At 38.3% G+C, this 15212-nt stretch overlaps 1 protein-coding gene and 1 long non-coding RNA gene across 2 annotated transcripts in view; one reads left to right on the top strand and one right to left on the bottom strand.

Annotated features, from left to right (window-relative positions):
* Positions 1-273: 273 nt before the first annotated feature.
* Positions 274-15212, top strand: part of LOC134754341 (deformed epidermal autoregulatory factor 1) — a 209317-nt gene continuing 194378 nt past the window's right edge. Inside the window, exons 1-5 of the mRNA XM_063690620.1 lie at positions 274-1256; positions 5171-5416; positions 10130-10347; positions 11403-11595; positions 12178-14643. Of these exons, the coding sequence (XP_063546690.1) occupies positions 572-1256; positions 5171-5416; positions 10130-10347; positions 11403-11585 (1332 nt within the window). The 5' untranslated portion in view covers positions 274-571 and the 3' untranslated portion in view covers positions 11586-11595; positions 12178-14643. The remainder of the gene's footprint in view (positions 1257-5170; positions 5417-10129; positions 10348-11402; positions 11596-12177; positions 14644-15212) is intronic.
* LOC134754517 (uncharacterized) overlaps positions 14185-15212 on the bottom strand; it is a 197784-nt gene continuing 196756 nt past the window's right edge. The window contains exon 2 of the long non-coding RNA XR_010128923.1: positions 14185-14343. This is a non-coding gene — a long non-coding RNA (uncharacterized LOC134754517). The remainder of the gene's footprint in view (positions 14344-15212) is intronic.

The raw sequence follows: 15212 nt of genomic DNA on the forward strand, positions 1-15212 counted from the left end.
GTCGGTTAATATTGCGTAAGAAAATGGCGTTCAAAAAATCAATAATTTAGTTTAAGTAGCGTTCACAATAATCGTTTTGTATAAAAATAAATGAATAAGAAATTAATTTAGGACCTGTTATATCCGTATATTTACCTACGCAAATGAACCTGTAATACTATTTTGGGCTACATAGTATCATATACAGAAAATAATAACCACCAATCAACTGTTCAACACATACTGCTTGCAAAGCGGAGTTGTGTAAGTGTAAATATAATATTGATTTTGTTTGCATAAATTATGATTGTCATGCAAGTTTACAAGTATTTGGAACATTACTATAAATTAAATTAAAAAATAGGCCGCTTCCTCCTGTCTAAAGTGATTACAATCGAATTTCAAATTTGCCGCCATAACCTCGGAGCGTACGTGTGTGAAATGTTTTCATATTTCGATTAATTATGGCGGACTGTGGCTGAGCGAAGTTCATTTTACCATCCGGAGTGCAAATAATTCGTTGAAACGTTAATGTGCTTCGATAAATAAGTGCAGAGGCGGTCGGGGAGTATCGGGTGGGCGGCGTTCGGCGATGGCAGAGAACAGGGGTTCGGTAGACGTCGTTATGCCGGACATTACCGAAGTGACCGAGCCCGATCCGCTGGCGGCGGCGAGCGAGCGCGAAGTCGAGAGGCTGGAGCGCGACGGCGGCGCGCTCAAAGCGGCCCGTCTCGCCGATTCCAACGGCGTGGTGACCGTGCCCGTGTCCCTTCCAGTCGGGACTCTCATAACGGGAACGACCTTCAATGTGATCACATCTGACCAGCTGCCGGGGCATTTTAAGCCGATGCTCTGCGTGGACAACGGCTTCATATCAGGCGGGCCGGTGAGCGAGGATATAAAAGCGACACATATAGTGATACAGAACCCGCCGTCGCCGCGGCACGATGAGGGTTCCCAGGCGCCAGCGCGAGCGAGCGCGCGTTCGTGGGCAGAGACGGCGAACATGCCCATTCTGCCGGTGCGGTGTAAAAATACGTCTGCAGAGTTGCACAAACAGCGGTTCGGTTCGGGCGGCCGCGGGAGGTGTATTAAGTACGGACTGGAGTGGTACACGCCGAGCGAGTTCGAGGCGCTGTGCGGGCGGGCGTCGAGCAAGGACTGGAAGCGCTCGATAAGGTTCGGCGGGAGGAGCATCCAGGCGCTGATAGATGAGGGCGTGCTGACGCCGCATGCCACCAGCTGCACCTGCGGCGCGTGCTGCGACGATCAGTCTGGTGAGTTGTGTTTCAAGTTCAACCTACCAACCTAGACACTAACAAGTATTCTAACTTACAGAATTACTAACATTAAAAGAATTTGGGCAATAGGTTTGTCCCGGGGACGCCCGGTATCTCCTTTGAGGGTTTTGGAAGGGGTATTTCGTAAGGCTTTGCTTACCGCTTTGTAAGCGCTTCATAATGCGGGTATCAGCTTTGATACCCGTTTCATAAAGCGCTAACCTCTTGAATGGGGTATCAATTATAAATTATAACGCTTCTACCATTTCAACTTTCCCTGAGTAAAAATTGAATCAAATATTGCTTTTTTATGTTTAAAGTGAAGGACTGGGATGTCTAGCGCGTTGACAGCACAGATCTTATAATTTTTGAATTAAGGGAAACCCCTTCCTAGAGCCAAGTCAAATGAACAGGCAGGGAAAGCCTATCTTCGGGTTATTGATAAACAATTAAGCCATTTAAAGGCTTTTTTCTGGGAAGGGGTGGACCTCTAAATACTAATAGGAAATAAATCAAATTACAAGTAAAATGCAGATAAACAAGTAGCATTAACTGAATTTTCTCTAAGATAGAACCAGGGTTTTTATTTCATTTATTGTGATTAAATGTGCAACTATAAAACAAACCTTGTTGTCAATGTTGCAATTCATTGAAAATCAGGCTTGGTAAAAGTATCTACCATATAATCCTTACTTCGCCGTTGGTGCCCAACTTTGCCAAAGTAAAATTGTAAAATAATAATTTTACCAGAAAAGAGATCTATTGAAATCACATAAAAAGAGTTGTATAAAAATATTTTAAAAATAAAAATTCAAAATCTTCACCACCCATCCCTAATTTAGTATATAATCTTTTTTTTATTGCAAAAAATGCACTAAAACTTGTACAGTCAGCAGCAGAAGTATTTAAGCGGGCGATGTGTTCAATATTACCTTGATACATTCTTATTCCATTAACAATAAAGTCGCGTCAAGATCATTTTGAACACCTGGCCCCTGGCCGCCTGGCCCGCTTAGCAACTTCTGCTACTCTGTACCAAGTCCTAAATATTGAATACAATCATGAATCCCATGATGCCTCCTCTACACTAACCGCAATGATCATTAAATAAATGATAAAAATAAATAATAAATATTAGGGGACATCTCACACAGACCAACCTATTAGCCCCGAACTAAGCAAAGCTTGTACAGTCGCCATCGGATATATCGGAGCGGCCGAGGTGCTCAAAAATATCTGAACAAGCACTCTATCGCCTTGACAGTAGAGGCTTGTTCAGATATTTGTGAGTGCCTTGGCTGCTCCGATATATCTGATGGCGAGTGTACTATGGGTGCTAGGCGAAGATATACATAATTAATTATACATATAGATAAATACATACTTAATATATACGTAGAAAACACCCATGACTCAAGAAAAAATATTTGTGTTCATCACACAAATAAATGCCCTTACTGGGATTCGAACCCAGGACCATCAGCTTCACAGGCAGGGTCACTATCCATATCCACTATTAGGCCAGACCGGTCGTCAGTAGTTCATTGATATCATCTTCTATCATCGGCATGATCATCATGCAAGCATCCACATGCATAAATATATATACATTCCCAAAGTTTCAAAAATATGTGTTATAATATATAATGTATAATCGCCGATAGTGCAGAGGAGCCATGATACAATTTCAGTGAACCATGATAGCTAGACAGTTGAAATTTTCACAGATGATGTATTTCTTTTGCCGCTATAACATCAAATACTAAAAACAGAATAAAATAAATATTTAAGTGGGCCTTCCATACAACAAACGTGTTTTTTTTTGCCGTTTTTTGCGCAACGGTACAGAACCCTTCGTGCACAAATTTGACTCGCACTTGGCCGGTTTTTTTTTCAACCTCTAAGTGGGTAGCTATGATTTCGTGTTGTACCCTAAACCATTTATTAAGTACACAATGTAATAAGAATACATATAAGTATTGATTTTCATACTTACAGCTTTGGTATTAATGTTATTGTAATGTTTGTTTCCTTCATAAATAAATAAGTTAAAGCCGAACCAGTAATATATGATCACGCGCCGATGCGGAACTTCACTGGAACAAAAATTTTCATACTAAACTGAACTCTCGCCCTATACATGAGAATAACAGCGTCCTCTTGGCAATGAATATATAGTTCTGGTCAGGCTTTAATCACATGTACAGCTGCGCAAGGTAAAAACAAGTTTATATTCAGTTTGAAGTGACGTGTTACATCTTTAAAGTGACCATGGAAGGATTGGACCTGGACATTGAATACCAAGAAGTTTATGATTTACGTAAGATTTACATCTTAACATGTTAAACTAGATGAAATACTACCCAAAGTACACAGGCTATTTTTTTTCTGAGGGTATGATTTATTTAAATCGCTTTGGTCGTTTAAGCGTGAAGAGGTAACAGATGGACAGACATAGTTACTTTCGCATTTATAGTATTAGTAGGGATATTGTTGGTAAAAAGAAAAAAAAAATGGCGTTTTGTAATCCTTATTCTATGCTTTATTCGTCCTCGTTTTCTCAAGACTGAAGGACTACACGAGGTCGTTGTTTTGTGCACCAAGGGTTTTCCATTCCACACGATTTACCGATTTTTTCGAGTCTATAAACCACCAACTAAAACTTGGCGAAATAAGTAAACAAAAAGACTTTCGTAAATAATCAATATATTAGATCGAATAACACCGGTAAAGGGGTCATCCATTAAGCCACACGAATTTCTAGGTTTTTTGACCCCTTCTTGTCACACTTGGTCACATTTGGCACCCTGGTGTGACGTCACATTTTTTCAACGAAATCAGCAAATCGAATAAAGTATTATTAATATTTTATCAAAATATTTTTATTATATTAGTAATTGTATAACCCAAAACTGATAAGGAAAGAAAATTACACAAATAAAAACGATTATCGTTCCAAAAATTTGTTATTTAACTGTACAGTGAATAAACTAATTTAAATACATTTTCGGTTACTGATGAAGTTAGTGACGTCACAAAGTTTGTGACTGGCCCTACCCCTTGACACAACATGTCACATTTTCTTGACCACCTCCCTCCCCCTAAACGTGTGATGTAATTAATGGATGACCCCTACAAGACCTAATAGAAACAATAGGAAAAGACTGGAAAGAAATGGCAACAGACAGACAAAAATGGAAAAAAATGTTGGACAAATACTTAAATATATTCGGAAGAGGCCTAGGTCAAAAAGACCTTACGAACATGCATATGGAAGACACATACAATAAATATTAATAATTGTTACATAAAATGTCAACAGTTCGTATAATAAAGGCTTTAATAATAATAATTTAATGTTTGGTTGTTATTAATAATAATAACAACCAAACATTAAAACTAAATTGCTGTCTATGATCAAATTTCTATATTAAATACTAATTTATTTGTTTAAGCCTTAATTCTTCCTTAAATAGTTTTACAAAATAAAAGTTTTCTAATAGTATTGTTTTTCATTTTACTATATTAAGAACCCCTGTCGGGTATAGGCCTCCTCCATATTTTTCCACCCGTCTCGGTCTTTTGATTAGCCAATTTTCTCCAGCTGTGGCTATGATATCCTTGGACCACCTTGTCATGAGTTTTCCCACCTTCCTTTTGCCATGGGGTCCTGGCCACTTTGTGACTATGTTGGTCCATCTGTCATCTGTCAATCTTCCTATGTGGCCGGCCCATCTCCATTTCTGTTTCAGCACAAACTCGAGTGCACCTATGATGTTTGTTTTGGATCGTATGTGTTTGCTGTTAACCATGTCCTTTAGTTTTATACTGAGAATGCTTCTTTCCATGGCTCTTTGGCAGGTTCTTATCTTTAATATCTTAAATACTAAACACTCCTTTAAATGTTCCAGCCATGGGCCCAGTCCGCCTCTTCACACCCTACAAGCGACGGAGACGCAACCAAGAAGAGGGCACCGAGAAGAAGCCCAAGATAAAGCGAGACAGTAGTCTCGGGGACAGCGACATGGACAACATACACAACACTAGCAACAACAGCCACTCGAAGGAGGCATGGCAGACCATAGCGGAGGGATTGGAGAGCAATGCGGACTATCATCTGCTGGAGGCGCCGGACACGAGCAACGATCCTACTGCCAGTGAGTTATCTATAGTGGCATTTAAGAGTCCCCGGCAAGCTCGGCCGAATTGCACCTTCCCATACAAACGTAGTTCCGCTCTCATTTTAAAACTACGTATTGAATTGTAATGAAACTTTGCACATACAATGACATGAGGTATATCTAGGTCTGTAATTAGTTTATATAGCTCCAGTTTATAAAACAAACAAAATAGAGCAAAAACAGGTTTTGTATGAAAAACTTAAATTTGCTGTATTTTTTAAACTATGGTATCTGAAGCTACATAAACTAATTACAGACATAGATATACCTTATCCTATTGTAAGTACAAAGTTTCAGAGCAATCTAGCTAGTCGTTTTAAAATAAGAGCGGAACTACGTTTGTATGGAGAACCGAGTTTGCCGGAGACCCTTAAGAGCCCCCTCTTATGGTTAAAGCCATGAAATTAGAAGGGGACTATAGATATGGCGCGCCGCGCGAAACTTGCGACGGAAGATTTGTCCGTCTCGCAGGGGTTTTACCTTTTATCTCAATTACTGTAAAAATTTACTTCTGTTTTATCTTATATCACTAGCTATTTTATACTAAAATATACTGCATGGTAACAATATACTTTCTGAAATACATAATCTGTGAACATTTCTGTCTAGCAATCACGGTTCATGAGATACAGCCTGGTGACAGACAGACGGACAGAGGAGTCTTAGTAATAGGGTTTTTACCTTTGGGTACGGAACCCTTGAAAAACAGACTATAGATTTGATAATGCATACACGCCCCATGGTGTGAGACTACTGAGAGATAATTAAATTATTATAAGTGTTCCGTGAACAAAGTTTTGAACGGAACACTAAAAATATATAAAATGTTTTATTATTAATTAAACCCAAAATTATGTAGTATTTTTGTAAAACTGAGTAATGTTTTACTTTTTAAAGTGAATGTAATTTGTGAATCTTTCATTATACTTATTATTTAAGTACTAATTCGCAAACGATTGCTTCTGCGAAATTAAGTTAATGCCATGCTATTATAATTATTGTGCAATGCGATTTTCTCAATATTGAACCGCGAAATAAACTGTATTTTTTCATATTTGTAGTGCGATAAGGATAAGGATAGCATTCGTCTCGTTCTGATGCAACTAATAGCCATAGCCATAGAGCTAGCATTACATAGATCAGCTATACGCGTGCGCCTGTGAGGGACAAAACATACGCAATGCGAGAATATGATTCATCGAGTAGATTTGTAGCCCACCATGTGAGACTGTGACAAGGACAAACAATAACAGCGCTTTCTCTGCTACTCCTACTGAAAGATACATAACACTATCCCGTTCGGTCATTTCTCCCCACCCCTCATGACCGATCCAGTTATACTAGATTCATGATAAAGGCCAACTATTATTGGCACTTCATCATCATCATAAGTACGTCGTACCAATGAGTTTTTCGGAACTTATGTACGGAATATCATTTCATCGGAGGTGTGTATGTGATGTCCCCAACCCGCATAGGGCTAGCGTTGGGAGAGGACTATAGCCCAAGCCCTCTCGCGCATTAAGGCCTATACCCACCAGTGGGACGTATTTAGGCTGAATAGATTCTAATATTATAAATGCGAAAGTCTGTTACCTCTTCACGCTTAAACTGCTGAACCTATTTAGTTGAAATTTGGTATAGAGATAGTTTCAGTCCCCGGAAAGGACATAGGATAGTTTTTATCCCAGAAATCATCCTTTAAAGGGGTGAAAAGGGGGGTGAAAGTTTGTATGGGAAATAGATAAAAAGCAGATTGGATAAAAAATAAACTACCCAAATTACTAACTCAACGCAGACGAAGTCGCGGGCAAAAGCTAGTTATGAATATTTATGTATGCAGATTTCCTCTTGATGTGTTTAAGGATACCGTTATATTTAGTAATATTTAAAATATACTGTAACCTTGATATTATTACTTGACTAGCTTTTGCCCGCGACTTCGTCTGCGTGGACTTAGTAACCGCAGCTAGAGTAAGAATAGCGCCTGGAAAAAATTTCATAGCAATCTAAATTTGAGCATATTATGCACACAAATTAGCAGGCACTTCGTTAATTATCTCAATTCCACCCCGCTGTTTACTTTCTTAAGGGATGATTTTCGGGATAAAAACTATCCTATGTCATTATCAGGGACTCAACCTATCTCTATGCCAAATTTCATCTAAATCGATTCAGCGGTTTAAGCGTGAAGAGGGAACACACAGACAGACGGACAGACAGACTTTCGCATTTATAATATTAGTATGGATTCAGGCAAAAAAGCAAAGCGAATTCGAAAACGGCAAAGTGAATGATTTTGGGTTCGTGTGTTATTACGTTATTAGCATGATTAGAATTTTATTTCATTCTGATAACGGTAAACACAGTACAGTCAAGTATATTATGTCATTTATAACTGTCGTATCGTACTCTTATTTAATTTTAAATCAGATAATTTCCGCTGCCGTTGCGAGCCTTTTTACTACAGAAACAAAATGTGTGTGTTTTATTACATTATTAAAAGCAAAGATAGGTATAACTCCGTAATAGATGGATACAGTCTAAGGAAAAAACGTGCCTCGAAAATCATGAAAATTTGATTCTCGATCAGATGGCGCCACTAGTTTTGGCCTACTCTCGTATAGAGGGCGTTGACTGTTTCGTTTGCTATTTATACTTTTAACGCATACCAGTGAAAGAACATGGGTCAAAATCATATAAAAATAATTAATGCAAATTAAAAAAAAAAACATTTATCCATATTTAAATACATTTTAACGTATTTTTATAAATCTTCATTTTTAGTTTTTAAAGTATGTCGATAGATGGCAGTGAATTTAAAGTGGTTACAAAATTTACTATGACAGTACCGCTCTATCTTATTATATCCTCATTGTTAAAAGGGTACAAATACAAGGTGTTCACGAGGCACCCGAAAGATTTTAACCACGCTTTTCTGAGGCCAAAAGAAGGTAAAAATGTTTATATGAGTTTAGGTCAAATTTGCAAAAATACCTGTTTTTTTTTTTGTTTCTGCGATTTTTTAAATGTATTTAAGTAAATGTTATTGGTAAACTTGTCACTTAAAATGGACTTTTTTTTCGTGTATAATAGTAAATAAGGTGTATAATACCACCAAAAAATACTTTGGTACCCTAAACAAAAAATGGCTGGTATTTGACTGATCACTCTGGTAGTAAAATTTAACACAAAAAAAATATCATTTTTACCACCAAAATTAGTACTCCTTTTTAATGTGAAATTATACCAACATTTTTAATCTTGCTATCCTATTAAAGCAAATGTCTCCAAACCAACTCCAAACTAATCACTGCAAACCCAAAAATAGTAAATACCACCAAAATATTAACCTCATTCTAATTTAAAATGTACAAATATTTAACATCTCGTTATTATTTGTTGGAGTTATTGTTATTTTGTTAAAATAATAGCAGTTTGCACAATGTTACATTTTATGGTTAACTGTGTACAAATGTACTAGATAAATGTGGAAGAGCGGGGCTTCCTGTCACAGGTATTATACATACTTACTAGGAAGTCCCAACCATGAGAGTGTTATGATGTACTATTTAACGAAATAAATGCTTTTTGATTTTGATTTGATTTTGGAAACAATGTAAGTTTACAGTTTAAAACCAATTCACTTACATGCTAGGAGTACAGATATGAGTAGGAACATGGAAACTAATTAAAGTTATGCCATTAAATTTATTATATAATCCATATCGTTTCGTTGTTGTCTCGTTTCGGTTCTATGAGGGTCACACACATTATTAATATGCAGTTCTAATTTTGGTGATCATTTATTGTTTTTGGTGGTAAAAATGATTTTTTTTTTGTTAAATTTCACTATAATTAGCTGGTGATTAAATACCAGCCTTATTGAAATAATTTTTGTGTGTGACAATGCTAGCGTAAAACAAAACTGTACGATTATTATACCGTGAATTTATTTTAATCCCTGCATTTTCTGTGTGGCTATATGTTTTACTTTACTACGAGTATTTCACCACTTCGTAAAGTTTACGAAGAGTGGCTTCAAAAGCTGATGAGGAAGTTGCATTTTATCCAAGAATGGCAAAGTAATCCGATGCAAATTTTAAGTTGATTCCTCATCTTAGCTGGTAGAATTGACTTAGAAGTAATTATTTTAAATAATAAATATTTAATAACGTTCATTTGTATTCGAGTAGTAATGTTTTACAGTAAGCATTTCCTCGCGTTGTTGTGGTGAAAAATGTGTTTCACTCGGAAGCAAATTTTGTTCGCTCAAGTCAAAGTCAACGCTCAAGATTCCACTTTTAATTTTGGAATCTTTCTCGTGCTCGGATTAGTATTAGCACGAGAAGTTACCAAACAACTTTACCCCCTTATAAAACAAATAACTATTTCATCACACTCGCTCAGTAAATGTGGAATTGCATGCAGGCTTAGCGGGAACTATAGAAAAAGCGTTTTCCCTAGAGAGTTATGAAGTTTCTAGTATTGTAATTAACAGTTATTTGTCTTTATACATCATTTTTGTATCGAAAGTGTTATGAAAAACATTGTGTGTAACTCGGGGCGTAATAATATTGCAAACTCGAGTCTATGAAGCCTTAACTATACTCTCGTTTGCAATATTTAACTTACGCCCCATGTTGCGATGTACGAGCACGTTCTAAAGTACTAACTTCTGACCGCCAGGTCTCCCAGACATGAGCGGAGTGCTAAAGCGTCTCGACGACATCGGAGCGACACTGTCACGACTAGCCACCGAATTGAAGCAGTGTGTGGAAGACGTCAGGGGAGTATCCGCTCGGCAGCTTGCGAGGATAGAACAGGAGAGGGCGGGGGCGTTGTTACACGCGGTGGAACATGCCGATGCGGCGCTGCATAGCGCTGATGACGCTGAGTCTAAGAAGGTAGGTGTCTGATGTTCTGAACATAATGGCACAGATTATATAATAGTTCTTACGAACAGATAATTATCTCTCAAAGAAAACGCAAATACCTACCGTTTTGATACCTACGCAATAATACAATGGAGTGACCTTCAACGCGCCGCTCCCCGCACCGCGCGCGCCAACAACGCTAGGGTTGCCGACGCTTCTTTCAAATACTTAGGTAGATATCTGTCATAAAAACATTACCTACATCTTTAAAACAATTTAATAGTACCTACGTAGCTTGTAACTATCGTAAAAATAATAACAGTAGGTGTAAGTACCTATATTGAGAATGTCTACTTACTTTTCCTCATTTGTGGGGCGAGTAAAAAGTCGATAATTTATTATTTGTTTTGGTATTCCTGCATCCACTCACACTACAAGCTGACCTATTTATTTAGATAGATTATTAAAAAACTGATACTTTCAAATCTTGACATTCTTGACCTCATTCTACTCAGAATCGACAGCATTCTCCATCCTGCCATTAAAAAAAAATGCCCCAAAATGTCCATTACATTACGTCACGTTTTAGTGTGAAAAAAAAAAATTCATTTGTATGAGCGTGACGCAGTGGAATGTACAATTTTCATACAAAATCTTCAGGATAGAATATTTTAGGGATTCTGAGTTGAAATAACCCAAAAACACCAGGATCTGTGAGAATCAGGTTTTCAATATTTATATTAGAAAACGCCCACATACATAGACATAGTATATACAAGTAGTTATAGACGCGCCACCGAGCGACCGGGGGTAAGAGAAAGAATATTCATTTATCCGGTTTGCATGTCCAATGTCTTTTCTCTCTCACTCTTATAAATTTCGGTATTTCACCATACCCTCCTTGCTATGATGCCCACATGATGCCATAACCCGACCATGAAAGAATGCCCGGTCGGTGATAAAGACAAAGCATGGCACTATTTTCTCTTTCCTCTTATAGGAATCGCAATAAGACTATCTTTCTCTATCAAAGAGTGTCAGGCCCTAGCCCACATATCATAAACGATAGTTTTATTTATTTCCAGTGTGCAAACTGTAATCGCGAGGCGTCAGCAGAGTGCTCTCTCTGCCGCCGCACACCTTACTGCTCCACCTACTGCCAGAAGAAAGACTGGGCGTCCCACCAGATTGAGTGTCTCCGCTCCGTGCCCACCATCCACGACCAGCACCAGTCCATCATGCTCATCGTGGAGAGCCAGCACCAATAGCGTGGTGGGTCTGCCACTGCCATTCCCGTTGCCAGGGAGGTTTTGAGATTATATTGAGCAACTTTTACTATGGGACCAACTCCCAAATCGCGAATAAATTTTTGGCTGTTTCATTCATTTTGGCTGGTCTATTTTCTATGGGAGAGTAAATTTTTTTATCGCGATTTTGTGGCTGTGGTCCCATAGTAAAAGTTTCTCAGTATAATCCCAAAATCTCCCTGGCAACGGGAATGCACTTATTTTTTAGCCACCGTGTATATATACGCTGCTAGAAGAGAGAACAACAATGACCCACTTTCAGAGAAATAGAAATGAAAAATAAATAATATTGTCTTTGGTTACCGCTACTCATGAAATAAAATTATGGAAACGGATTATATCGCGTATATTGAATATATATACGCGATAAAGCTACGCCGGCTCCAACCCTACACCTCTGGCCCAAGAACCCACCCGTCACCCGTTGACCAAGAACGCTGTAAAGGGTTCGAAACTTCGGGATGTATTATAAATTCAATATACGCGGTATAATCCGTTTCCATAGTCTTTATTTGATGAAAAATAACTAATAATACTTTGTTGTCCACAGAACCTAATGAGAGGCTTCGCCCGACTGTCCTACGACGGAGATGACAAAGCCCGACCCCGCCAGAATAGGGGCTTCACTACAAGCCCTAACAACACAGTGACTTCTGTCAGAATACGGACACTTATACCGCTACTGGACCTAAACTCCTGCCAGAATTGGGTCTCACAAGCCCTAACAACACAGTGACTTCTGTCTAAATACAGACATTTATACCGCTACCAGACCTAAACTGCCAGAATAGGGGCTTCAATACAAGCCCTAACAACACAGGGACTTTTGTCTGAATACGGACATTTATACCGCTACCAGACCTAAATTCCTGCCAGAATAGGGGCTTCAGTAACAACACAGTGACTTCTGTCTAAATACAGACATTTATACCGCTACCAGACCTAAACTTCGCCAAAATAGGGGCTTCACTACAAGCCCTAACAACACAGTGACTTTTGTCTGAATACGGATATTTATACCGCTACCAGACCTAAACTTCGCCAAAATAGGGCCTTCAATACAAGCCCTAACAACACAGTGACTTTTGTCTGAATACGGACATTTATACCGCTACCAGACCTAAACTTCGCCAAAATAGGGCCTTCAATACAAGCCCTAACAACACAGTGACTTTTGTCTGAATACGGACATTTATACCGCTACCAGACCTAAACTTCGCCAAAATAGGGGCTTCACTACAAGCCCTAACAACACAGTGACTTTTGTCTGAATACGGACATTTATACCGCTACCAGACCTAAACTCCTGCCAGAATAGGGGCATCACTAACAACACAGTGACTTCTGTCAGAATACGGACATTTGTACTGCTACCAGACCTAAACCCCTGCCAGAATAGGGGCTTCACTAACAACACACAGTGACTTCTGACAGAATACGGACATTTATACGGCTACCCGGCCTAAACTCCTGCCAGAATAGGGGCTTCAATACAAACCCTAAAAACTTACAGTAAATTATAACCTGAAATACTAAAGAAAAAGATATCAGAGTCTACCGTCACCCGGCCACGTGACAGTTCATAATTTGTGACGTTTTCAACCAAAAGGTACCCCATTGTCGGTTGTCGATAAGGTTGATTTTAACTCAATTTGAAATAACGCCTTATTGACACGTCGGTTGTCAATAAGGCGTTATAAGTACCCTTTTGGTCGAAAATGGCACATTTATTTAAACTTTTAAAATAATGTGACTAGAGTTAGACCAAGATAAGTCTGCAATGATTTAGATAGCACACGCAGTCGCAGAATAAATAAATATTATAGGACATTCTTACACAGATTGACTAAGTCCCACAGTAAGCTCAAGAAGGCTTGTGTTGTGGGTACTTAGACAACGATATATATAATATACAAATACATAAATACAGGCAGGGTCACTACCCACTAGGCCAGACCGGTCGTCAAGAAGAATATATAATAGTAAATATTAGGTACAGAAGATGCACTCCCTAACAAATCGCGACTACTACGCGCAAGGCGGCGCAAGCGCGTGCAGGCGTCCGTTCCATAGCGGTGTGCGGCAATTACTACGGCAACACCTCAAAATTGAGGCGGCCGCAGGTACTTGTAGCGACGCGACGAAATCGCGGAGTGATACACGCCTGACGCAAAAATAACGCACTGCTATATCAAAATCGTTGCAGACTTGTCTTGGTCTGACTACTTAAAAACACACAAATCGAAAAATATTTTATAAAATAATTCGTTTTGTTCCCTACTTGTAAGTTGCTGTAAGTTCGACCACTGACTACACAGACAAGTGTCTACAAAGAGGTCACCACACATAGGTGCAATTTTACTTGTAAGGGGGCATCTATTAATCACGTCATACGAAGCAAGGGTGGGGTGGATCTGAAAAAAATCACTAAATCAACTCGGCCAAAAACGTATGACGTGATTAATGGATGTCCCCTAATATACTACTATTCGAGCAGCACTATTGAATAGTATTATACACCATTTTATACTATAACACCCCTAAAGCCAAAATTGTATTAGTATTTTATACAGTCGTGATATAATAGAGAGCTTTTCAGTCGCGTACCGTGTTTAGGCAACGAAGCTTGCTGAGTTGCCTAAGTAAGGTACGAGATTGAAAAGCTTGATTATATCACTATTGTATACAATACTTTTTCTACGAGTCATCTAAAATAATACTTTTTTTACTATACCTAAATAATTAATGAAAATTGGTAAGTAAATGTTGTACAAAAAACTATTGAAATGAAATGAAATGTATTTATTTGTAAGAATATGGAAATGAAATGAAATTTATTAATTTGTCGCCCGTTTAGCCTTTTCTATGGGAGCGCGCCGGCACGTCTGATTGGTCATTTTTTATAGTTGACTACAGCGTATCTAAATGAATATTATAGTTGAGTTGGGAGCACATACATGAAAAGTACGCAATTATAGTTTGGTATACGAAATCTTAATTCAACCATAACAGTCGACGAGTAGAAAAAAATATTATTAATTTACACGAGTCTAGTGTGTGCGCAACTGAAATAAGCTGTCACGCTCCCATACTAAATTTGTATGCTTATGTGTGGTGACCTCGATATAATCCATACTAATATTATAAATGCGAAAGTCTGTCTGTGTGTTCCCTCTTCACGCTTAAACCGCTAAATCGATTTAGATGAAATTTGGCATAGAGATAAGTTGAGTCCCTGAGAAGGACATAGGATAGTTCTTATCCCGAAAATCATCCCTTAAGAAAGTAAAAAGCGGGGTGGAATTGAGATAATTAATGAAGTGCCTGCTAATTTGTGTGCATAATATGCTCAAATTGAATGATTGCTATGAAATTTTTTCTAGGCGCTATACTTGCTTTAGCTGCTGTTACTAAGTCCACGCAGACGAAGTCGCGGGCAAAAGCTAGTAATAAATAATAATAAAAGACGTTTATTCAAGAAGTTTGAACATAGGTACATAAAAAAAGTACACGATAATGCTTACAAACTAATTGAAAGGACTTTGAAAGTATTGGATTTGTTATTAGTTTATTATAGAAACAGAAACA

The sequence above is a fragment of the Cydia strobilella genome, chromosome Z, assembly GCF_947568885.1.
Source record: "Cydia strobilella chromosome Z, ilCydStro3.1, whole genome shotgun sequence".
Taxonomy (NCBI): domain Eukaryota; kingdom Metazoa; phylum Arthropoda; class Insecta; order Lepidoptera; family Tortricidae; genus Cydia; species Cydia strobilella.